The sequence below is a fragment of the Falco peregrinus genome, chromosome 2, assembly GCF_023634155.1.
Source record: "Falco peregrinus isolate bFalPer1 chromosome 2, bFalPer1.pri, whole genome shotgun sequence".
NCBI classification, from domain to species: domain Eukaryota; kingdom Metazoa; phylum Chordata; class Aves; order Falconiformes; family Falconidae; genus Falco; species Falco peregrinus.
Window position 1 is genome coordinate 31,657,841 of NC_073722.1, and position 23,991 is coordinate 31,681,831.

A 23,991-nucleotide genomic window follows, 5' to 3' on the forward strand; every position below is an offset into this window, starting at 1 on the left:
AGCTGTGTAAATGCTGCATTAATTTAACTGCACTTAAGGCTGAGTCTGCACGAAAGACACCGGTATTGGATTTGCACCACCAGCTCCTTTTTGCTTCCTTGGGAAAGGTCATTCCCCCTCATTTCAGCATCCCACCTTACACTGTCCAAGCTAATTGGGAAGTGAACGTAACACTAGCTGCAAGTACAATTTAAACACTCAAAAACAGAGGACACTTCTTGTGACACAAAAGCCAACACCCTTCTGTCAAGTGGGGTTATACTAAAATATCTATATAATCTTATACACAGAAGTGAACCTTTGTCCTGATCCCAGCAACCTGACAACTTTTTAATTCATCGCCCAGTTCCAGAATGCATGCCAAGCAATCCATCAGTACAACCAGAAAATAGGTAAGCTGTCCTACCTACAGTATCATGTCACTGAAAATATTCTCTGTTGAATTCTTACAAATAAGAGATAAGAAAACACTACAAAAAGTTACTAACGGGTGAGAGGTCCGAATAAAACAACATCCAAGGCTTTAAGCTGAAGCTTCTGTCTATGGCTCCGGTCAATTATTTTCAAGTGAGAGATCATGAAAGCATGTTCATTTACTGCTATCCTGTTAATGATAAGACAAAACGTTACCTATTCCACAAGCTATATTCAAAACCAGTCTATGGAAAGAAATACATCAATAGCATTTTCAACAATTATATAGATTATAGTTATACAATGAGAGTGAGAGACATAATACCATGACAGTAGGGCTACAAAAAAGCATATCAGCATGTGGCAAAGGAAAAACATCAAAGCATTTCCCTATTCTTTTCTTTCTGGAATAATCATGACATAAATCCATTTGGCAGAGTTAAAGGTAATGGTATGTTTCCAGACTTGCAACACCAGCTCTCTGAAATACATACAATACTCAAATCTAGTTGTTATGCTCAAGAAATTAGGTTCTACAGACAGTTTTTGATGTATACCCATACAATTATTTGAAGTTGTTCAAAAGAAAGTTCACTGCCATACAGAATTATATGACCAATGATAGAAGCTTCAACAGTAAGAAGCAAAACTAAGACAAAAGGAGTGGCAAGAAGCATTTATATTTTGAAATAATTTGGCATAGAAAAAAAAATACACCAGCTGTTCAAAACCACAAGGACACTTCTCTTTTCTTGCATTTGACTGTATCTTGTCAGACTTTAGGTTCACGTAGTTGTTCCCACATACAGACTAAAGCAGTAACCTACAGGGAATTATCTGAAACTAATCCAGAAGAAATGTTCACCTGGGAAGTGTTGTTCCATTGACATTGCTGTCTCTAAAATTCTTTTCATACTGAGGCAGTTCAACAAATTCTGACAGCCACTGAAGGGTGTCCTCTTGGGTCCAGTTATGGACTGGAAGAAAAAGTCAGTTTGATTACCTTTAATTTTTGTAAAAATCAATAGCAAGACATAGAAGACAAGCAGTTACAGAAGACAACAGATTACAGCGAACAGAACAGTGCCAAAGAGAATTGCAGAAAAACTAGCATTAACCTTCACCAAGGTGTTTCTGGCATTTCACCTATCTCATTGTGTGCTTCTCAGAGGAAGCTTAGGCAAACTGTAAACAAACAAGCATGGAACCAACAGAAACATTTCTTTATTAAAAATTCCACAGAATAATTTACTGGTTTGCTTTAGTTTAAATCAGGACAGTCTTGTGACTTTTATCTGCTTAAACTGATCTCAGCCTCAATCCTTTTGTCCTTGCTACCCTTGCAGAACTAAAGACATGTCACCAGGTGCTGTAGCCATTTAAGGCAATACACCAAGATCCTTCCCAGGATGATGGCTTAAGAACTTGTTTTCACAAGAATCTCCATAAAGGCTCATGCCTACTAACCATAAAAGATGAGCATAGAACAGAGGAAATTGAAAGGAAATACTGGAAGACAGAAAACATATAGCAGGAAAACAATTAAACCTATGCCCAGAACAGCTGTATTACATACTACAATATTCCCACTAAGAAAAATTATTTAAATATGTAGACAATAATCAACAACTTGCCCATATAGCAGAACAGTGTACATAACTTTTTATAGCTACATATGCTCTAAGAAAATACCTCCCACAGATTTTAAAAAAAAAAAAAAAAAAAAAAAAAAAGACCCCACTGAAACAAAAAACCCAAATTAAACTAAATTCACATTTCTGACCCTTACAGGCCAGCTGCTACAGCTTACACCTTAGCACTGGCAAGGCTGAAGGGAAACTGTCCTCTACATTTATGCACTCTGCCATAGTCTGTCTGCACGTGAAAGAAATAGTGACAGCCTCCTTCTGAACCGATGTATCTTTGCATGAACAAATATGTTTAAAAACACCCCACAATCCAAAGTTTCTCAATTGAAAACTAATTCTGTGTGACAATGCTGGGCAGACGTTTGTTTAGCAACCTCATCATAAGGACACATTCTCAGTGGTGAATTTTGACAATGATCCTTTAGAAAAAGCTGCTGAAAGCTTGACAGGTAAGCTGCAAGCAACAGACATTTTTCTGAGTTCAAATTCATATTTCAGTTCACAATTAAACTAAAATAAGGACTTTACGTCCCCTGTCTGCACTAACATAGCTGTAAAATAAGCTTAAACATTTCAGATTTTCATCACTCCAGATAAGCGGAGACAGAACACATTTCATAGACCCACTTACAGCTTAAAAACAATAAACTCACAGTACAAACTACTTGCATCCTAGCCGTACGAATGGCTACACCTCTTTCCCAGAAAGCTGTCCCATTTCTTCCTCTGCTTTTGAGCCACAAGCTGTTTTCCAGGTGTTGATCCTGGTTGCACCAGGTTCAGTTTTGCCATATTACTCTAAGCTTTTATGGTAAATGTCTGGGCTTAATTTGTAAACAGATCATTTTCACATTCACAAAACAGTTAATCTTCGCAATAAGTGATCAGATTTACAAATCATTCTAAGCATCTCAAAAGGGTGGTAAGATCATCCAGAAATATATCACCTTAACTGCATTCTGGAAGTATGTTCATAAAATGATCCAAAGCAAAAGCATTTTAACGTGACAGGAAAAAAAGATAAATCACCTAAAATAGCTACTATACACTACAGACTACCACTGACAGTACAGAACATGCCACTTCAGAAGCCATACACTGACTTTATAAATTGACAGGGAGGAAAAAAAAAAAAAAGTAACAGTAAGTTTCACTTCTGCTGAAAGCATTCTGTGGTCCCTCTCAAAATTTATGTAAATTTGTAAATTGTTTATAATTCACTAGTGATTTTAAACCTATCATGTAAGAAATGAGATACATATTTGATTACAGCAGAGCCTATCACATCTGTTTTACTGTTTAGTGTGATGTTTCCTTCGTAGAATATCAAGGAAATTTCCCCAAACGAACCAATTACACCTAGGAAAAAACACTTTGCTATTCATTATCTGTCACTGTATCAAATACCTCCATTATTACAGAAATAGCAAAAAAGTGACCAAACTCTATCCTGAACTAGAATCAGAGCTTGTACTTTCTATATTCTTCTTAAACTGTTACCTGTTTACATAAAAGTTAGTACCAATTACTCTTTGAAATATGTTGTGTCCTTTTAAATGGCCACTCGCCATTTAAGCATAATCAGTACGTACAGTCAACTCTCATTCTGTGATTTCGGTGTCCGAATCTCTGCCCACGCACATATTTTGTGAGAGATTTAGATTTATTATGTAACCTAATTCTGTATTAGCAGAATTCCAGTATCAGTGCCTGCAAATCCCTAACTTTTCCATGTGGAACTGGATCCTAAACTACCCTGTCCTCCATTTCCTACAGCACCACAGTGAAGCCCTGGGAGATTGATTTAGATCAGTGAAAACAATCAGACTGTTTCTTTTTGTTGGCATCTTTTATGTATTAGTAAGAAGTATTGCTTGTCTCCGGTAAGACCTTACAACCAATATATATGTTTATCCTACAACAATACACAATACTGATAAGCAAACTGGCCTTTCTTCAGCAGAAGCAGTTATAGCCTACTGAAACATGACACAAGACAAGCAGTATGCATCGGGTATACTGAAAAGTAAGCAGGCCAGCTGAAACTCATCTCAACCAGCACTGCCAGTTAGAATGTGCCAGTTCCCGCTAATTAGCTGAGGTTGTCATTTTCTCCTTATTTTAACTGCCCAGGAAGAATACAGTGCTTTGGACAGGGGAGTAGCCACTGACAACTACTGTAAGTTAAATGCATATACCATGCAAGAGTAAGCAAAACAACCTTCCCTCTCACACCTGTTTTCACAAATAGGTATCTTGAGAGAGGATGTCAGCAACATGCTTTGGGCAGGCAGGTGTAGAAGCCACAGTGTTTACAGTGCAGCAGTCAGTCTAGATTTGCATCAGCTGTTCTATTTCTGATCACAAGTTTGAGGGTTTTATGGCTGTTTCTGTTTGGAGTTTTTTTTGGCTTCGCTGGTTTTGGTTGGTTTGGGTTTTTTTCTTCTAATTTTTTTCCCCTCCTTTTAAACTGCTATAACATGCCTGAAGGTGAAGAAGGAAAAACAGCTTCAAACTGGCCCTGTATGAAAGCTCCTCCTTGCTAATCCATGTTAATGGCCCATTAAAAGATCATTTCTTCATGTTGAATTTATCATGTAGCACAGTGCTTCAGGGCAGGAAGGCATGAAGTAAAACAATATTACAGTGTCAGCCTCACTACTCCTATGAGCCTCCTACTCTTTCAGAAATCAAATTCCATTCAATAAGCATATTTTGTGGCAAGGAATGGATGACAGACATGTATTAGGCTTAAAGTTGAAAAAAGGCTGACCAGAATACAGAAAAACAGAAAATTGTTCTGTAGCAAGCAGACACAAAGTTTTAAAAGTTAGTTTTGTTTTAGCAGGACCTTCAGCAACAACATCAGTGTGAAATTTGCTGCCACCAGAAGGTTTTTAAACTAACAAACCAAATAGCATGAAAAAGCAAAAGAGAGGAATGACCCTGACTATCTTTTCAACAGAACTCATTTCACACAGAAGGGCCAGCCCGCAGTACCATACTGGTCCTGTCTGGAACCCTACACAGCATTATGTAACTCACCCTTGGCCAAGCCCTGCTCACATGCATTTCCAATCTCCAGATATTTAAAACCTGAGACAGCAAACAATTAAGAAAGTGCGAGGCAACAGTAACACATTTGTGGTATGCAGTTTAGTCACAGTTGCTGCAAGAACACTTGTGCAACAGTACCTCAGTATACAACAGGTGACCACACAAAGTAAGCCATTTTTTAATCTTTTTTCCCCTAATAAGGTACCAGACTTTAGGTCACCTTCTACTTTCCACAGAAAAGGAAAAAAAAAAAACAAAAACAAAAACAGAACAAATACAAAACAAAACAAAAGTTAAAAAAATACACAAGGTGGGGAGAAGCTTTTTTTTTATTATAGGGCAGTATGCACTATAGGACATACTCTACATTAAAGGCCAAATAATATGTCATAATGGTAAAGAAAACCTGGGTTGTTGATGTGGGTTTTTTTAAGGCAGTTTGTAAAAGACTAATCTGAGTACTACCCAAAATTAGTTAACAACAGTGAATCATTCATGAACTCCAGGTTTGGCCACTACAGTCTTGCTTGGCTATAAAATCAAGTCCCAAGGGACAACGCTACACCACCAAGAACGCAGCATCCTACCTATTCCCCAAGACAGGTCAGAGAACTACCCAGCTGAAGGCCCCTGCACTGATTTTACAGACTCCCTTACTATTGAGGATAAATACCTTTACATCTTTCTTCAGACAGCAAATTTATAAGATTTCAGCCTATTACAGGGGCAGAAAAAAGAGAAGGCAGACACCTCTGAGACAAAGAATTTTCAAATATAATTGTACGGTCTGGTGTTCAGCCATCAAAACGAATGTTCATCTGTCCCCTCTGCTGCACTCACAACTACCACCTTTTCAAGGCCCTTGTTGAAAAAATACTGAAGATGCACCTTTGATTTTAACCCAACAGCAATTACTAAGCTCGATATTTTAGAATAGCAGAAAGGCTCTGTATATGTATAAATACTGCTTAATCAGAAAGAAAAGGACATAGTCAAAGCAAATACAAGCATATAGTCGCATTTACATTAAAGGAACAGACATACACAACAATAGAAACCAGAATACTTTCAGAAAGCAGTGTTTTCTATGGTTTAAACAGCTATGCTAGCTCCTAGGCATTCCTCTAAATGGAGTGCTCTCTATAGAATTAGATTATGAGATCAAAAAATTTAAATGGTCGCAAAAAACATAAGCAATTTCAGCTAAACTAAATTAAGTGACAGCCTTTTTTTTTTTTTTTTTTTTTTTTAAATACTGAATGACTCATTGAAACTGCATGGCAACACAGCAAGAATAGGCTAAATGCTGATTTAAGTTACAATTCCTTTCATGCAGTTAAAACCTATAGCACCCTTGAAATTCCTTTAATTTGCACCAGTGCAGACTATGCCCTAAGGATTTTGCACCAGGTAGGGGGGATACCCAAAGCCTGCTCAATTTCAGAAATATCAAAAAACAATATTCTGAAGCTGCTTTTTTTATTAGGCAATTTTTAAAGCTTTGAATGGAGCCCATTCTTAGGGTTCTATTCACTGTTTAAGATCCTTCTCAAGCAATTACTTAAAAAGAACCTCTGTTTTTGTTAATCCTAAAAGGAGACTCCAAACAGCAATAGCGCACTTACTGTATCATAAACCGTGTTTTCACTTTCTTCCCTCAAATCCTACCTATCTCACATCACCCAATATCTTAAACAGAAAGCAAACTATTTGACAAATACTTCAGACAAACTTTCACATAAAGCAAGCTTTATGGGAACAAATGGGCAATTCTACTCAGCATAAACTAAGCAGCAATAGATCCAGAAAATGTTTCTGTTTAAGTACTGAAGTGCAATGTCAACAGCACTATTCAGAGCTTGTAATTCTCACACAGATACCTCAACACACTACTTAGGGAAGTTTCAAATTACCGATACCATCATTTATACTACCTTCCACCCTTTTGTTTAATGCTGTCAAATTGCATTAAACTGACACGATAAACTAGCAGCACGTAAGACAAAAATACATCAAAATCCCTAAATTATCTAGAAAGGAAAAAATGTGTTTTCCATGTTACCTAATATTAAATGAAAGTAGTTTATTATCTGAGGGCTTCATGCTTTCTAACAGTCAGCAGACCACTGTTAACACTGCTTGGGAGTTTCATTCTAAGGGCCTCCCTGCGGTGCAACTTCATTTTCCTCAAGAGCATGCACAGTGAAGCCATTATAAGCAGACACAGTAAGACCAGACATTCCTCTCAAAGTCTTTTGAGTCTTACTCACACTGCTCACACTACATTCAAGAAACCTGGAACAAAAATTACACAACAGACAAATTAGACACTTCTGATACCACTATAGCCCAAATTTTTGATAACTCATAAGTTAGACAATTGTAGGGAGGTATTTTTCCGATACTTCAGTTGCAATACTTGCATTGAACAAGATCTTTAGTGAATAATTTACAGAATATTTGAAGAGGCTAAAATTTGCTGGTTAAAACATAGCCATTCACCATGCAACAAACACTTGACCAATATATTGCTTCAGACTGCACTTAACGACTTCCTACACTAGCAGAATGAACCAACGGCATGTTTTAAATTTCATTTCTCTTTTGTTTCTACTTTCAGCTGTTTGACTAAACTTTTAGATCTGTGCTGACCATTAGCACAACACCTTCTGAATGGTGTGAAAAAAGAAGTATTTTTTCTCCTAACATTCCAGAGCTCTGGAAGTTTCACTACATCCTGGAACATATTTGGCAGTGAATACTACACTACCTGTTAAGTAGTGTCTTGTGATATTTGAAATGTTTGGCTCAACTTACTTACTCAAATCAAAGTGAGGGAGGGACGATGGTATTAGGTTGCCAGTACCTTTTTCCAAAATGCTTTCAACTAAATTCCAGCTCTTTGTAGCCCAAAGATCTACATTGCAGTGGAAGCACACTGGACTTTCGATTTAATACAACATATAAAAAAATGAATGTTCAAAAAATAGCTTGACAGCAACCCTTAGGGATTACTGAATTAAAAACATGCTTATCTGTAATTCAACACTTCCAACTGTCACCTTCATAAATTACAACCTCACATAGATGCATGTGTAAGCTAGTTTAGTTTACTTGGAATACACCCAGCACATCAAGAGGAAATTAACACTAGCTGGACAAAGAGTTTTTTGTCAGGTTTACATACGCCTATAAAGAACAGCACCAAAACAGATTCATGAAGATCATTTAAGAGGTCATCCATTTACTACTCCAAACTCCTTGGTGGAAAAATAGTTGAATTACATCTATTTTCAATAATGACCATCACTTTCACCTATTCTTCTTTACCTACCTTCAGATGTTTTCCAGCGTTTCCACAGATCCTCAATAGTGATGTGTTTGTCTTCTCTGTGTAAATGACTATGTTTATTAGAGGCATCCTTATATTGCATATCTTCCCTTAGAAACTGAAGAAAAAGGAAAACATCATCTTAAATGCCAAAGTAACATTTTCTAAACAAACTACAAGGAAATCAGGCAGAAGAGAATCTTTACTTTTTCTTGCTCATGCAAGCAGCACACTATTTCTGTAAGTTGACTACATGAAAGATGAAGAAAGCAAGTTAAACACTCTTACAGGAGTTGATTTTCACAATGATTAATACCTAGAAAAACCGAAGGTGCAGTTGCTAGTATACTAGGTTTAACATTACTAGTATGCCTTAGATTTACAGTGATTACAAAATGCACCACACAAGTCATACTGCATACTTCTTTATTCTGAAGACATTTAACCAACTTCACCTAGCAGAAGACCATGTAAGATTTGAGAACATGCCATATGGATGAGTAATAACTGCGTGCTGCTATACCAGTTAAATGCAAGTGCTTGAGGGATGACAGAAAGGCGTTGACTAAGTATTACTAAAGCCTTTTGATTAGACAACAAAAATTTTACTTCTGTTTCAAATTAAAAAACAGAGGTCATCTTAGGGACAGTTTTCTTCTTGCTAATGATTCCTCAGTGGTTATACTACAAGTACAGAATCATTACACAAAGCTGTTTCATTCTCAGTAATTAACAGGAAGCCTATGTCAAAAATAACCACGCTTTGCCTTTTAGTAAACAGGATAAAAAGGAAGATCTTGCAATCATGGCATATACAACAGTGTTGTATCGATATTTCAGAAGTAACTACAAACGGATTTTCCAAACACATACAAATAAAAAAGCATGGAACTGCAAAACCAGTTTTATTTTTATTTCACACAGACCTAGAAAAGTTGAACTACTGGTTTGCAAACCACCTCCATTAATAGCGGAAACCTTCCACAAATATCAGTTCCTAAAAGCACAGCATAAGCAGTCTCTGTGAGCAGAGACCTTAGTACCAGAAAATTAATACAAGAGCTAAGTGATCTTCCACAGTAGATAGCTTGCTTTCTTCAGTTCTTGAAGGATAAAGCTGTTCAAACAAAACCACCTACAGACAGTCACAACAGCTAATGCAAAAACCCAGTTTTTTATGTGACTGGTCTGATTTCATCACCACTTCAAGCAGAGGGTAGGAGGAAGGCTAAGCTAGCGATGCACTGCAGAAGGCCCCACTTCTTTGAATTTAGCCCTGGTAATAATTTATCTGCAGAGCTTCCCACACAGGCACCATTTCTAACAAATCTAGAGATTACGTCATTCAAGAAACTGCAGGACAGACTGAAAAGTAGTTGATGTTAAAACATAATACTAACTCTTAATAAAAAGAGGTAGCGTATGATAGCTGAAATATGCAAGAAAGGACTAACAACAATTTCCTCTTATTAAAAACTTCATTCTTATCAATAAGGGAATCTAAAAATATGGGAAAGGATTCAAGTTTTCTCCTCTAACTGATAAACTTGGGATAAAATACTAGTCACCTTCCCTAATCCAATCATAAAGCTATGCATGTCTTTTGGTTCCAAATACAGATTGGATGCAAACTCTCTTTCATTCATCTACCACTTCAAAACTTTTTTTGGTTATCAGACATTAGCTTTCTAAAGCCTTTTGATTCCTAAAATAGTTCTATTTAGCTCATACAAACTGCACAAGAATTCTACCTCCTCTTTCCTATGTTTATAACACATAAATACGGATATATACACATACACACATGTATATACATGAGAAATATAGCAGAAATTTATGAAGTATGTAAGAACAATTGAAAACAGCAGCCTGCTGGGGCAGAGGCAATTACGCAAGTTCTGAAACACGACAGACCAGCAACTGTAAAAGAGCGTGGTAAGCACAGGGAAGGACTGATTGCTGTAACAATATGCAAATGTAAAAATATCTGTAGCATACTCTGTAGTCCAAGTGCAAACTCTGAGTTCTTCCCAAACTGGCACAACTACCATGAAGCTGGCAATTTCCACGGCTAACATACAAGTGCAATCAAAGGATGATTATCCTATTTGTTCCTCCTCCATGTTTATTAAAGGGTAAACTGAAGAAAAGAAATCAAACAATAAGAAATCAAAACAAAACAATCTTCTTATTCACTAATGTCTCTAAGCTTTCCAGATTAAAGTACAGTATCACAGCTGAAGCTGGAAAGAACTGATGTTTGCCCACCTCATCTCTTCCCTTCAGAGTGCAAGGACCTACCATCAACTACCATCCCCAACATGTCTTTTGGAAACTTGTGAAAAACTTACTAAAAAGACAGCAAAAAATACATTATAGCTCCTTCCCTGTAAAAACTATCTCCCTTCATAGAGGGGTTAAGGTACACACTAACACTTCAGCTTTCTAGTGACTGGTGATGCACTGCCCTTGGAGCCTCCAAATGTCAGGCATGGAAAACTGTAAAAACAAACGTTGTAGGCCAATCAAGTTTCTCAAGAGGAGCAATGGAATATACGCTGTTATGTAAATGTTTAAGCATATTTGCATCTCCTCAGCTAAAATCATACATCGAATCAGTTTTGTTCATGAAAAACTTGCTTCTATCATTACTGCTAGCTGTCAGCAGAGGTTGTAAAACACCTTAGGACAAGAATATTTGAACAGCTACAGGTGCCATCAAAGGAAGTCTGAATTGCTGTTAACAATACCTATATGCAGGGTTAGGAATACAGAAGAGAAGAAAGATGCCAACTGATAAACAGAAAAGCTACATCTCACCCCAAAGTACTACAAGAAAGCATTCCGATTTAAAAAATGGGACAGATAGGTTGCCTTGGCACCCAAGATAAGCAATGCCAACAACAGTTTATGGCAAACGTGCAGAATTTCATGTCATTCTGCTATGCAGCCGGCAGAGGGAGCAAAAGTAGTTACTGTATGAATTTACGTTCCCAACACACCGCCGAACACAAACGGCTATGCTAACAAGTGGAGAGGAAAAAACCGAAAAGCCCGGTCTCAAATCTCATCACAAACACAGAAAACAAATCCAAGCTTGAAGGACAAGATTTCCCAGGCGATGAGGATGACAGTGGAAAAAGATCTGGTTTATAATGAGAAAATGTTTAGAATATTTGACTAAGTCCCTCTTTAAAAAAAGGGATCATCGATGCACAAACTTGTAAGCAGTTCACATTTAGCAATCAATATGCAGTTACTCCTTAAGGGGAAGGATTATGCATTTATGATAATTTCTTCAAGAAAAGAGCCACTCTTCTGTTCAGTCCCACCTATAATGCTCCCATACCCTCTAAGAATAACCACAATGACTTCCTCCCTCAACAAGGTTCTCTTACACCAGATGGTCACAATGGTAAAGTTACAGTGTGTATAGCTAGAAAGAGGCCATCATGTTTCAAAGAATGAATGCATTTGCTAATTAAGAGATACATGATATCATCAAACATCTTTCTTTCGCTTAAAAGATCTTTGTTTCAAAACTGGCCTAATACGGAAATTTTCCTTTAAGTAATTGCATCCTAAATTAAAGAAAGCCATAAAAAAATTAAAGAAAGCCACAAAAACAGAACAACTCTGGTAAAAAGAGAGGATTTTTCTGTTCCTTGTGGTAGCAGCTAATCTCTCTTCTGTTGCCCTGGTCATTAAGTACACAAAGAAAAGGTTAGAAAAATAACTCTAAATAGGGAGGTTAAAAGAATAAGCTCTAACAAAAAACATCTAAGGATTATCTTAGCCAACATAATTAATCAAGAGGGAGATGGCTTTATAAGACTACAAAGTTGAAACCAAGCAAGCAGTAGATAACTAAAAAAATCTGTGTGAAATAAGGGGGGGGGGGGGGGGGGGGAGGAGATCACTTTTAAAAGTAGTTACTCCAAAAACAAGGAAAGAGTAAAAAACCACCACACCTAGAGATCAAAACTCCAGTTTCAAGTCAAAAGTACCATAACAACTGTGCCTCTATAAAAATTCACATCACAAAGGCCAAGGTTAAGCAGTGTAATAGGTGGAGAGAAAACTTTCTCCTCCCTGGAAAGGACAAGACTTGTGGAACCTTGGAAAAGAGTTACAAGGTCACATACACCACAACCTTCCCTCCTCTTCAGAAAGTCTTTAGCTGTAACATCCACCAAAATCCAGTCAACTCTTAATCAAAATCTAACATGAAACAACAACAAAAATCCAACCCTTCCAAAAGGAGGAAAAAAAGGCAGAGCAAAATCCAATACTGGTTTGACATGAAGATAGCACTTAAAAACTAAAACTACATGCAAGAATACAAAAAGTTAAAATATGTTAAAGTATGGAAGTTACAAGACATACTTGCTCCTTGAAGAGCAAATGAACAACTGCACACTTTCACAAATGGCAGTGGAAGAGGACAATTAACCACACTCACTAACTGCAGAATGGAAGTACTCGTGCTGTGTTTATATTTTGTTCTGGGTAAAGGCTCAAGTTTATGATTTTCAGTTTCACCAACTTAAAAATAGACCCTCTAACTGACAAGTTTACTTTAGGAGCAATTGGTGACATCTCCTGGCTAAGCATTACTGTCTTCCTTGAGCATCTATTTTAATTTATATCTAACATGTTTAATTCCTTAGTGTTATTTCCTTCAGTTTTATTCCTTCAAAAGAAAACCTGCAGAAGTTACAGTTTCAGTTTTCCCATACTACTACCTTCAGATACAGCTAGTCACCGTCACACAACCTTTTAGTACGTTCCCTCCCATCCACTGCTACCAGACTTGTTGCAGTATTAGAATGTCAGACTTACAAGTTACAGTGGCAACTATGTTTTTAAAAGTCAACATACTACGATTCAGGTACTCCGCGTTCACAACCGCCTACCCTACAGAGACAGTTTCTAAAGATGTTACACAGTAAAATAAGAAAATATATTTAAGCATAATAAAAACATTACTGGGAAAACGCAGGCTATAGCCATGAAAGTGTTACCAAGGATATCTTAAGTAACCTACCAATTGTTTTGAAAAAAAGATTATGGAAAAAAGCTCAAAACAATATTGTAGCTATTCTACTGCAAAGTAAACTTTGCAATCTCTTAACGGCCAAGATAGAATTTCCAAGGGGGCATTTCATTGTAGCAGAACTAAATGCCTGCAGTGCTACATAAACCGGTGCAGACAGCTACATATTAGCTTAAATACCTCCAAGGAGGCAAGGCATGAGGTAGGTCTGATCCAAATCACGTTGGAATAGGTTTCCATGCAACGGTGCCTATGAAACACAGGCTGCCTCTCTACAGGACTTCACTGCACAGGCACAGCCACAAACTAACATGGTCGCAAGGTCTTCAGACAAGACAGGGCTCCTACCTATCCTGCTCTGAAAACACAGACTATGTAGACATGTCCAGAGTTGCTTACAAAGCTCGAGAAGGCTAGAAGGCATACTGCCTGGGGGCAAATACATCAGCAGTTAAATGATAAAATGCCATGCAAAAAAAGACCTCTATTAACAGATCTAGACAAACTATGGGGATCCAAGTAACCCAATAGCTTTGGAAAAGGTTTGCTATGTTGGTTAGGAAGCTCAAAATATGTCTTTGAAAGATCAACATTTGTAACAGAATGCTCTTGCACAGTGAGGTATACAAAACACACTGAGGAGCCATCCCAGTACTACAGAAAACAGTTGTAACGTTTTCAGTTTCTGAACCACTGCAGCAGGTATTTCTCAACCATGCAGATTTTTGCCTAACCAGCTGACAATGAAGTATTACGTAGTTTACATAAATATGAACACCAGTTTAAGGACCTTTATGATACAAAATAAGGACTAAACCAGAATAGTAAGGGAACTTTAAAGGACATCTAACACCTTGCTGAGTGTATAATTCCAGACAACAAAATCAAGCAAGAGCTCAGCCTTATAGTAGAACCAACTAAAAACCTAACACCTGGGGTAGGCTCCTGAAGTTTAATGAGGTTCCAAGATGCACGAAAGAAGAAGGGAGATTAAGCTTTTGAACTGTCATCCGTTGTTTGTTTTTTTTTTTTAACATCTGTTCCATACACAGCTGTACTTCCCCCCTCCCCAAAAATCTTCACTCCCTCCAAGATGCAACAATTGAAAGGAAGAGACGTTCTGGCATAAATTTGCTTTTGTCCCAAGAATACAGAAGGGCACTTCACTTAAGTCATCTCAAGTTTAACGTTAAATTCTGAAAGTGTTTTTTCACCTCACACTTTAGGCTTCTAATATCCAAAATACACACACTTAAAATGGCAGCACCACACTATCTTGGCCTCTATTCTTCAGGATTTCCTGTCATGGAATTTCTTGCGATTTTGCCTGAAGTATTTTGTACTCACCACTGTCCAGAACAGATTACCAAAACAAATAGGTCTCTGGTCCAAACTAGTAAATCATGTTTTATTCATTTATTAAATATCTCTTAAGGAATTAAAGAACAAAGATAACCACCGACTTTTCACCAACTCATCTTATACAAATCAAATAGTTAGCTGTATTTCAGCAGTAATACAGAAAATAATTTCACATTGAAAAGTTATATTAAATTTTATCTCTCCAGATTATCCCAAAATATAAATATTAGTGTGGAATATTTTAATTTAGCAAGCTTGTAAAATAGATTGTGATGTGTAGATGCATGTACCATTTCAAATGCTAAAAGAAAGGAAACAAACAACCAAGAATATGATTAGCAAACTACGTAATAAAAATAAGTAATAAGAACATGAACTGGTTCTCCTTTATTATGAAACTTTTAATCACAAATTAGCACTAAAGAGAGGGTATACTGAAGCATACATTTCTGAATTCACCTCAGTTCTATAAATTATTTTTAACTGAGTTGTTTACATTTGACCTCCCTATCTTCTCCATTTTTGTTTCCTTCTGGATGCTTCAACTTTTTTTTCCTTTTTAGAGTCCACTCCTTCCTCTTCTCTCAAAAAACACAGCATACTCTCTCTAGACGTAGGTTTGTTCCACCTCTGTCCGTTTATTCGCATCCAAGATGCAAATAACAACCTCAAGCCCTCAAACAACAGCTTCACAGGGCCCATCCGTCCAGAAACAGTCACTTCGGAGGAAGATCTTGGGCTGTCAAATATTCTGCCCATCAAATTTACCATAGCCAAAGTGCTATATTACTATTTATTCCTCATCAGACCATACTAGCTACTTTTTCTGCTTTAAACACTACACAGAAGACAATAATACTCCCTGGTTTAGGCCACTAGATTCTTTTTGATTCTTGCCTCCAGACAACATTTTAAGTCAGGCACTTCTGCATTCTCACCCCTGATTTTCCAACTTCTTTGACTATACTGTTAAACACCATTCTCTGATCGTTTCGTACTTTCGATGCTGCACTCTCTTCCTCTCCACAGTGTTTTTTTCCTTTTCTGGTGGTTTTGTGGGAGGGTTTCTTGGGTTGGGATTTTCATTAAGTAATTATTTAAGTGCACTTATAAACTCAAACAAAACATCAAGATTATTAAGTTGATCTATCCAAAGATCCCACACAAAGCTGTAATTGTGCCATTAGCTTTGTGTGACAGTAGACACACTGTTAAGATACTAGTATTTCAAAAACATCAACTTATTTATTTCTACAGAGAGATTCCTTGAGGAAATGACTTGATGTAGGATCTACATATACAGGTTCTTTGGAAACAGGAAAAACCTATGTTAATAGTGAACAGATAAGTCTGTCATACTGATTGTGTCTTTTCATCATTGAAACAAAATCATGTACACGTGCAACAGATGCTTCCTGAGGCAGATAGCCTCCCACAACACATGACTAAAACCTCAATTAGTAATACATTCCTCCCTTTACCCTTTTACAGCCCCCCTCTTTAAACCAGTTTAAACAATTCCAATCTTTCGTATGTTAATAAGAAAGAATAATAGCAAGAACTAGATTTGATTTAAAAAAAATCATATTAGCCTGCCCCAATGATAAGCATAATCTTTTTCCACATCCATCCTTTTTCTTCTTGTCTGATGTACCATATTCTCTGGTTTTCACACCATGATAGCCTACTTCACAGAAATCAGTAACTGCACAGTAAAGCATACTTTTAAGTAAGCCATGAATTTATTATCTTAACCATTGGGTTTTTTTCAAGCTATACTTCTTGTTTTGAAGTACATAATTCTACACTGAAAATTCAGGGCAAGTATTAGAAAGTTATGTGAAACCTGAATGCAAAAACATTTCTAACATGAGTAGCTAAAGCTCTTCTTTTGTAAGTATTTTGTAATAATTAGAACTAGAAAAAGTATATTGTAGTGAATTTAAAAGTTCAAGTTTTTCATCTTTATACATCTCTTAAGTTATACCACCCAGTCTAAATTAGGTAACAGGTGAAAGAATAAGGAAAACACCATCTAACCAGTCCATGCTCAAACTAGAGCCCCTCTATCCTCCTCAGAAGACTTCAACAAAACCCTCATGTGTCTTAATGACTAATAAATCCCATGCTAAAAATTCAGATCAGGTTTCCCTACATCAATTTCATCAAGGTCAAATACAAGCTTCTTCCCAGTCCACACAAGGTAGTTCAAAACTGTTTTCAGTATCAGACAATTTATACGAAATAAAGTTTCTTATAACAGTTCAGATTTTCTTATATCCTCAAAGATCCTTCTGTAGAGAAGGAGTTTCTACATGAGACTTCATTTTACAGAGGAAAAACAAACTACAACATAAAACCGGGCATGAGTAACATTAGGAAAAGTAATAGCATGCAGATGAAATGTCTGGAATCACTGTTGAAAGTTCTCAACTGGATTAGCAAATTAGAATAGTTAAAATAAATACTTCAACATCTTCAGCTCTTGTTACCTTCCCCTCTCAAAATAACTTCTTTACAAGAACTTACTTCCTTGGTGTAAATATACACTTGGAATTTGTAACACTGTTTTAGTGCTGGTAAAACAGCAGAAACTTACTGTACTTTGTCACATTTTTTCCTGCCAAATAAAAAGCCGATGAATATCTAATCAACATACCTAATACACTGCTCTTCCAGGAGTCTTGCAAGCAAAAACCATGCAGCATGAAACAGGAAATCCATTACCCTGCTGTTAAGTAAAAACCCTGTATTTCATTAAGCTTTACTTCTCAAGTTTTTTTAATTATCAGTCCTCATTCTTATTCAAAACAAGCAATATTACCCACTGTGACAGAACAAAAAACACAAGTCTGGTTTTTAAATAGTGCATATTAGGACAACATTTTTAGCATATATTCAGACCTGCTGTAATCAGGTAACTATGTTGTTATAGTGTCAGATCTGTCAAGATTATAGTAAAGATCCAGTAAGTGCTACAACAAGAGCATATAAATTAGTAGTTGAACTTGCAATTAAACCGCATTTCTCATTAATTTCGGGTTTGCTTTTAATGTCTTACAAGAAAGCACTCTATGCAAATACATATTCATCATTGATTTGCATGCAAACTGTACGTAGAAAAGAGCTCGTTTAGGGGGTATTAAATATTTCTTCAATATGTACAGCAAATAGTTTGAATATACAGTTTCATTCATCTCTCATTACCCCAGCTACAACAACCACCCTCATGAACAGTGTTTTTATTTCAGTCATTTTAACAGAGTTTAAAAGTAGCTTCTGTTGCTTGAGTTTATCTTGACATTCCTCTGGAACAGGAAGAAACTTAAGGTCAAACATAAAAATGGTCCACTGGAAGCTAAGACAGATCTTTTGAACACTAATGAAAAGCTTCCAATGTATAAATATTTCAGTATTTTCTTTTAACTTTCTTAACTTTCAGGTATAGCAAATGCAGCACAATGTCAAGAGTACCACACAGTGCTGAGAAGCTCCTCAGGAAGCTCACACTCATACTTCTGTTTCAGTTTGCAGACTGGATTGTACACTCCCAAACATTAGTGAAAATAACTAAACATTCTGCAGCAACAGTGCTAGACTATTTCGAGTGCCTGAACTACCTCGCCATGACACTCCCTAAGGTACAGAGCAGATTTTTTCTTTTTTCCTCCAAAGTTAAAAGGTACATTATTTTATTCTGGACCATTCCCTCCACTGTACTGTAGTCTTTCAGAAAATTCACATCAACCAAGCATCGATCACTGTTGATGCTACTTGTGCACAGTCACACAGAAAAAGTAAGTAGCATCAAATTAAACTTGACAATGATAATTCACAACTTACGGAGAGCAATCTTCCCTGAGATGTTACCAAAAAGGGAAGAGAAATCAGGGCTAGATTCCTCTCCCACTCACCTCCAGTGAGAATGGGCTTCAGAACCACATAGCAATACCCTCATTTTTAGGGGACAGGAGATGAGGGGACATCTTCACTCCCTTTCTCAAGTCTGTACCTGACAACTGCCAGAAAGCAAAAGCAGCAGTAACAATGAAACTGCATCGATATTTCTATTCCTACCCAGTGATTTGAGAATCCTGATAGTAAAGTTGAATAAGTGTAAGGGCAAGTCCTTTGCCAGGACCACCAGGAGCCTGCCTACCAAACCCATTTGAGCACACTCACCAAAAACGTGAGGCAAGTCTGAATAATTTTCCTTACTTCATAGGACTTAATTTACCATTAACCTACAGCAGACGTTTACTACTTGTCTGTAAAATGTAAGCAAAAACACACAAAAAAACTTTCTAGACTGCTCTAACGGGTATTGTTTTGCACTGTGAAGTGCCTGGAACAGATCTAAGGTAAATAGAAAAGGTCAGTGATACCTTAAGCAAGAAAAGCTTGGAGCAAAGAAACTGACATGCCAGGTGGCAGATCATACCAATTCCGACTCTTAGTTGTCTCAATGCAAGTTAAACCAACACCATTTGCCTACCTCTTACACTAATCACAGAAATAACAGCTTTTATACATAGTCATATAAAACTTTCCTTTAGGCTAGAACAATGGACAATAATATCCCATTTCAGACAATTCTAGAAGTTGGACTTTCCTTACACATTTGGCTGTGGGAAAGGCTGAATTAAGAAAAACAGCAACAACTACTCAACGGCTAGAACATAAAAAGCAGCTATATAAAACAGGGAGAAAAAAAGAAAAGACAGATTTAAATATGCACAAGTGAAGGCTTTTCACTCCTACCTCGTCACTTTCATCTACTTCAATACCACCATCTTTGTCATCATCCATTTGCTTATGGATCATGCGGAGAGCTTCTAGGCTGAACCGGTCCTCCTCAGTAAAGCACGGTGGGCTGAGTGAACTGCAGGGATCTAGAGGCAGGGGGAACACACAAAAAAAGCCCAGAAATATTAGCTACTGTCACACTAAAATATAAAGCTTCCAAGCAAGAGAAAGGGCTTGAATTTCTGTAAGTGTACATATATTTCACTGCACACAGTCACCTGGTCATAGTTGTCAAATTTGGCTGTAAAATAGTAATTCTTGTCAAGAAAAAGTGCAGGGTGGGGTGGGGAGTGTCGTCAGCTCTTTATCCAGAAAGGCGGCCTCGATTGAAATAGTTTGACTCGTGAGGGGGTTTTTTTGCACCCCTCTAGCTGCTATCTCCACCTCTTCATCTATCACCCACCCTTAGTAATATATCACTGCAATAGCAAATAAAGCCACTGCATTTTTCAACCTCCTTTCTGAAAGCCTGGGCTAAACAGAGAGCAGTGCAGGAAGATAAAGAATTGTCATGTCCTACAATCATAGTTTCATACACAGATAACAAAGGGATGGTAACAACACTGCAGATCAAATTTAAAGTAGACAGTACTGCTGGATGCAAAATATTCATGGAGGACTAAAAAGAAAGCACACCACAAAGAAAATCCAACTGATAATAACACATGATCTCTCAGTCCTGTATGCTCTGATCAAAAACAGCAGAGTCACTGTGAAACAAGATTTCAGATCAAAAATAGCATTTTCATTTGTATTCATCACTGAAGGCTCACAATATATGCTTATCTAATGGCTCTGCTTCTACCACATCACATTGTTATAGCTCTGTTTTTTCCCTTCCACAAGGCACATGCCAAACGCTCCAAGATTCAACAACGCATGATGACCAACTGTCATTAAAGATCGGTCTTTCACAGACTTTGGCACTAATAGCTAGGTATTTCATTAATTCTGACCTACCGAACACCATCAAAGAATAGAAGGTGGAGAAGAACACACAAATAATTTTTTGGAAGTTCAGCTTTAATGAGACTGTAAATTCCCTTTGTAATAGCTATTATAAAAATACACTGACTAGATCCCATAAACTGGTACACTCCACTTCAATCACATCAAAGCAAATTAAATTGAGGCAGCATACGAGTAATTTTTGCTTCTTCTAGTCTATCAAAGGGTTAAGCTTTCATATTACTACAGAACTTATTAAAGGCTCATTTATATAAGTAAAAGGATGCACATATAGAAATTGATAGGAACCAGCATTTGCACAGAAAAATAAATTATTTCAGTATTTCCATACCAATTGAATTGGCATGATTCTGCTTTTCTGTGTATTATAAATTTTAAAATAATCAGTAGAGGATAAGAGTCAGTTTGCAGAAGGCTACAAAGCAGAAGTACAAAGATAGCAACCACAACATAGCTGGAATCTCAAATGCACATTAATAGGACTGATCCCTGCAGCTAAACATGAGTCAAAGCATTCTTACTTTATCCACCAGTTTTATTACGCAGAAGTTAATAGTTACCTGTTATCTGTGCCCATGTATCAATTAAAAAAATAAAAAGCAAACAAAAAAACCCACAGAAAACCCAGACACCTCACTGACACGGTCTCAGAACAGAGAAAGGTTGGGTTTAGAACTACTTCATCTAGATCAGAGACAAATTACTAAACATTAAATCAGGCCACAACAAACAACTTTCAGTTTTGGAATGCAACTAATATTTCATGAAAAAAGTGAAGCCACGTAATTTTTTTACAATTTAAAAAATATTTCATTTGCCCATCTTTGTTTCATTAGAAAAGGTTTGATTTTCACAATACACAGCTTTTAGATTTTTGCCTTGCAATGAAAAAAATCACTATCATTGGAGGAGGTAAAAGGACTTATCCTTGTAAAACAGAGTGTTTGCTGTAGAATGGCTTCTCTTGCAATGCAATCAATCACCTAAAAATTTTTCTAATAATTAAATTCCAACAACCATAAACAAAGAATGTGGCACTAAAATACAATCATATATCAGAAGAACCATCTTTGTACTGCCAGATCTGTATTTCTAAGTTAGAAGAAAGCATAATTGTCAAAACAGATAAACAGGTCCCTCAAACACACCCAACTTCTTCAATTTATACTTAGTTCTATTCTTACATAGAAGAAAATATCAGAGAAATGTTCACAGTTTGCAAGCACCCCCTCAAATGTTTTTCCATTTTATTTAGCTGAAAGCCCAGTTTTTCAAATCAAAAAGTTTTTCTCAGAGCACACTTTCTCCAAACTGAGGTTGATCAGTTTCTTAATCATAATACTTATTTATCTTTAAAATGTAACTTTTTGGTTATTTTAGCACAAGGGCACTTTTAAGAGCTATGGCTTTTCTTGAGAGAAACAACCAGGCTGCTTGTGTTTCAAATGTCCCGTGCACTGACTCCAGGAACACTTGATGTCTCTCTCAAGAGATGATAGAGTTCCAATTGCTTGTTTGGGGACTAAGTAGTAACATGGAGTAGCACCACATCTCAACTGTAATAAAAATGAACCCACTCTAAACAGAATCCGGATTTACCTTCAAGCTTATTTTCATATGGTAAAATTAAACATTCCCAGACTAACAACACTTGTCAACCCCCCTTTAGAGAACATTCTCAACACAAAAACAAATCACAAAGCCACAGCATAAGAATAAATGAAAAGCATTTCCCAAGGATACCTGTGAAGCAGCCCTACCAGATTAAAAAAACAGCTGATTGAAATCTAACCATCTGCACCTACCTCTGCAGGAGATTCTAACATGCAGTATTTTGTCTTACTTGCATGGCAGAAACAATTCCAATTAATACTATATGAAGTATGGTTAGAAACTTCTCAAGCATCCAGTTAACTAACAAAAAAGCCAAGAGGAAAAGTCTCAAGAGACTGTAAGCACCACAACTATAAGCCTGAGGCCCCGTAACAAATCATAGGACTAGTTGATAATTCATTTTTCACTTTGAGTTCACCCTATTGAAGGTGTTCAGGGATTCCAAACCTCCTCCTGTACCTTAAGGACAGACTTAATTTCATGTCTGAACCAATTTCTCTGTCCTAGTCTGGTATGTTGTCATAAATGCACCTAGTTCAAAATCCTCATCAGGGGAAAGAGTACAGAGATGATACCAAAAAGTTCACTCAGGGAGTGAACCTGATAGCTTAGAGTTTGACCCTTTCTTTAACAAATAGCACAGAAGAATTAGCAAAGCAAATGAGAGATACAGTTTGGATGAGGTAGACAAGGGGCTTACAAGCACACCATATGCCACTCCAGGCAGAAGTTATTTTACAGACCTGTTTTTAATGTTGCTTAGAAGTGAGGAAGTTTCAGAACTTCTGGTCATCATAAGGAAGAAATTTTTTACTAAAAAAAAAAAAAATAGATGTCGAATTTATGGCGTAACAAACTTGGCAGAACCTTTGACCAAACCTTTCTCCTGCCTTGAGGAGCTCGGTAACTGCCTCCTGGCTCTGAGGCAAGAGGAGTAAATAGCCTTCATCAGCCCAGGAAGCTGCACAAAGCCACAGGTACAAACCAGTCGTATAGGAGACTGTTAGACAACAAACCAAGTACAGAGTTATCCAATCTGGATTACAGGAAACTTTCTATTTACAGATAAGGGGAAAATAGCACTTACTATTACTTAGGGGCTTTTCTGCCCCCTTCCTCCCCTCCCCCTGACCTTTCTCTCTTTTTCAGTGAGGCTAAACCAAGGCAAGACTACAAGAGAAACTTCATTTTGAAATTCTCCTAAACTTTAGAATCACACCTTTTCCATCTCATTTCCTGAAGGCAACAGGAATTAAACATACAAACTGACAATGTCAACACAGGCTAGTAAGGAAAATTAATTCCACCCATACCTTCAAGCATTCATGTCAGCCAAGCCCTTGAAATTTATTTTAGGGATACACCATTAGAAATTACTCCAAAGCAAAAGTGTATATGCACCTCACAGTCTTTCATCCATCCTGCATTTATGTTTCCCTAAACTGTTGTGAGTGCAACAGTGAAAAGGACTGACAGATCGAGTAACTGCAGGATTATTAGCCATCCTACACACACAGCTTTTTGCATACGGACACTGCAGCATAAAAGCTATGACTGTGCCAAAGCCTGTGACAGAGGGACCCTAGCCAGCTGTCTGCAGTCCCAGCCTGGTCTCCAAAGCACCCCAGCCCTTAAGTCTTTTTGATGTCTCAAAGATCCCTTTTAAGAGTATAGCAATCGAAAAAACCTTTATGATATTCAGAGGTACCTGGAACCAGATACACACCTCCAAA

The 23,991-nt window shown here is 37.1% G+C and overlaps 1 protein-coding gene across 3 annotated transcripts in view; it reads right to left on the reverse strand.

Annotated features, from left to right (window-relative positions):
• The window catches only part of STIM2 (stromal interaction molecule 2), a 73,822-nt gene that overhangs the window by 15,740 nt on the left and 34,091 nt on the right, over positions 1–23,991 (reverse strand). For all 3 annotated transcript variants that reach the window (XM_055795276.1, XM_055795275.1, XM_055795274.1), the window contains exons 2-5: positions 19,631–19,761; positions 8,455–8,569; positions 1,280–1,391; positions 489–604 (exon numbers count right to left, since the gene is read on the reverse strand). In XM_055795276.1, the coding sequence (XP_055651251.1) occupies positions 489–604; positions 1,280–1,391; positions 8,455–8,569; positions 19,631–19,761 (474 nt within the window). The remainder of the gene's footprint in view (positions 1–488; positions 605–1,279; positions 1,392–8,454; positions 8,570–19,630; positions 19,762–23,991) is intronic.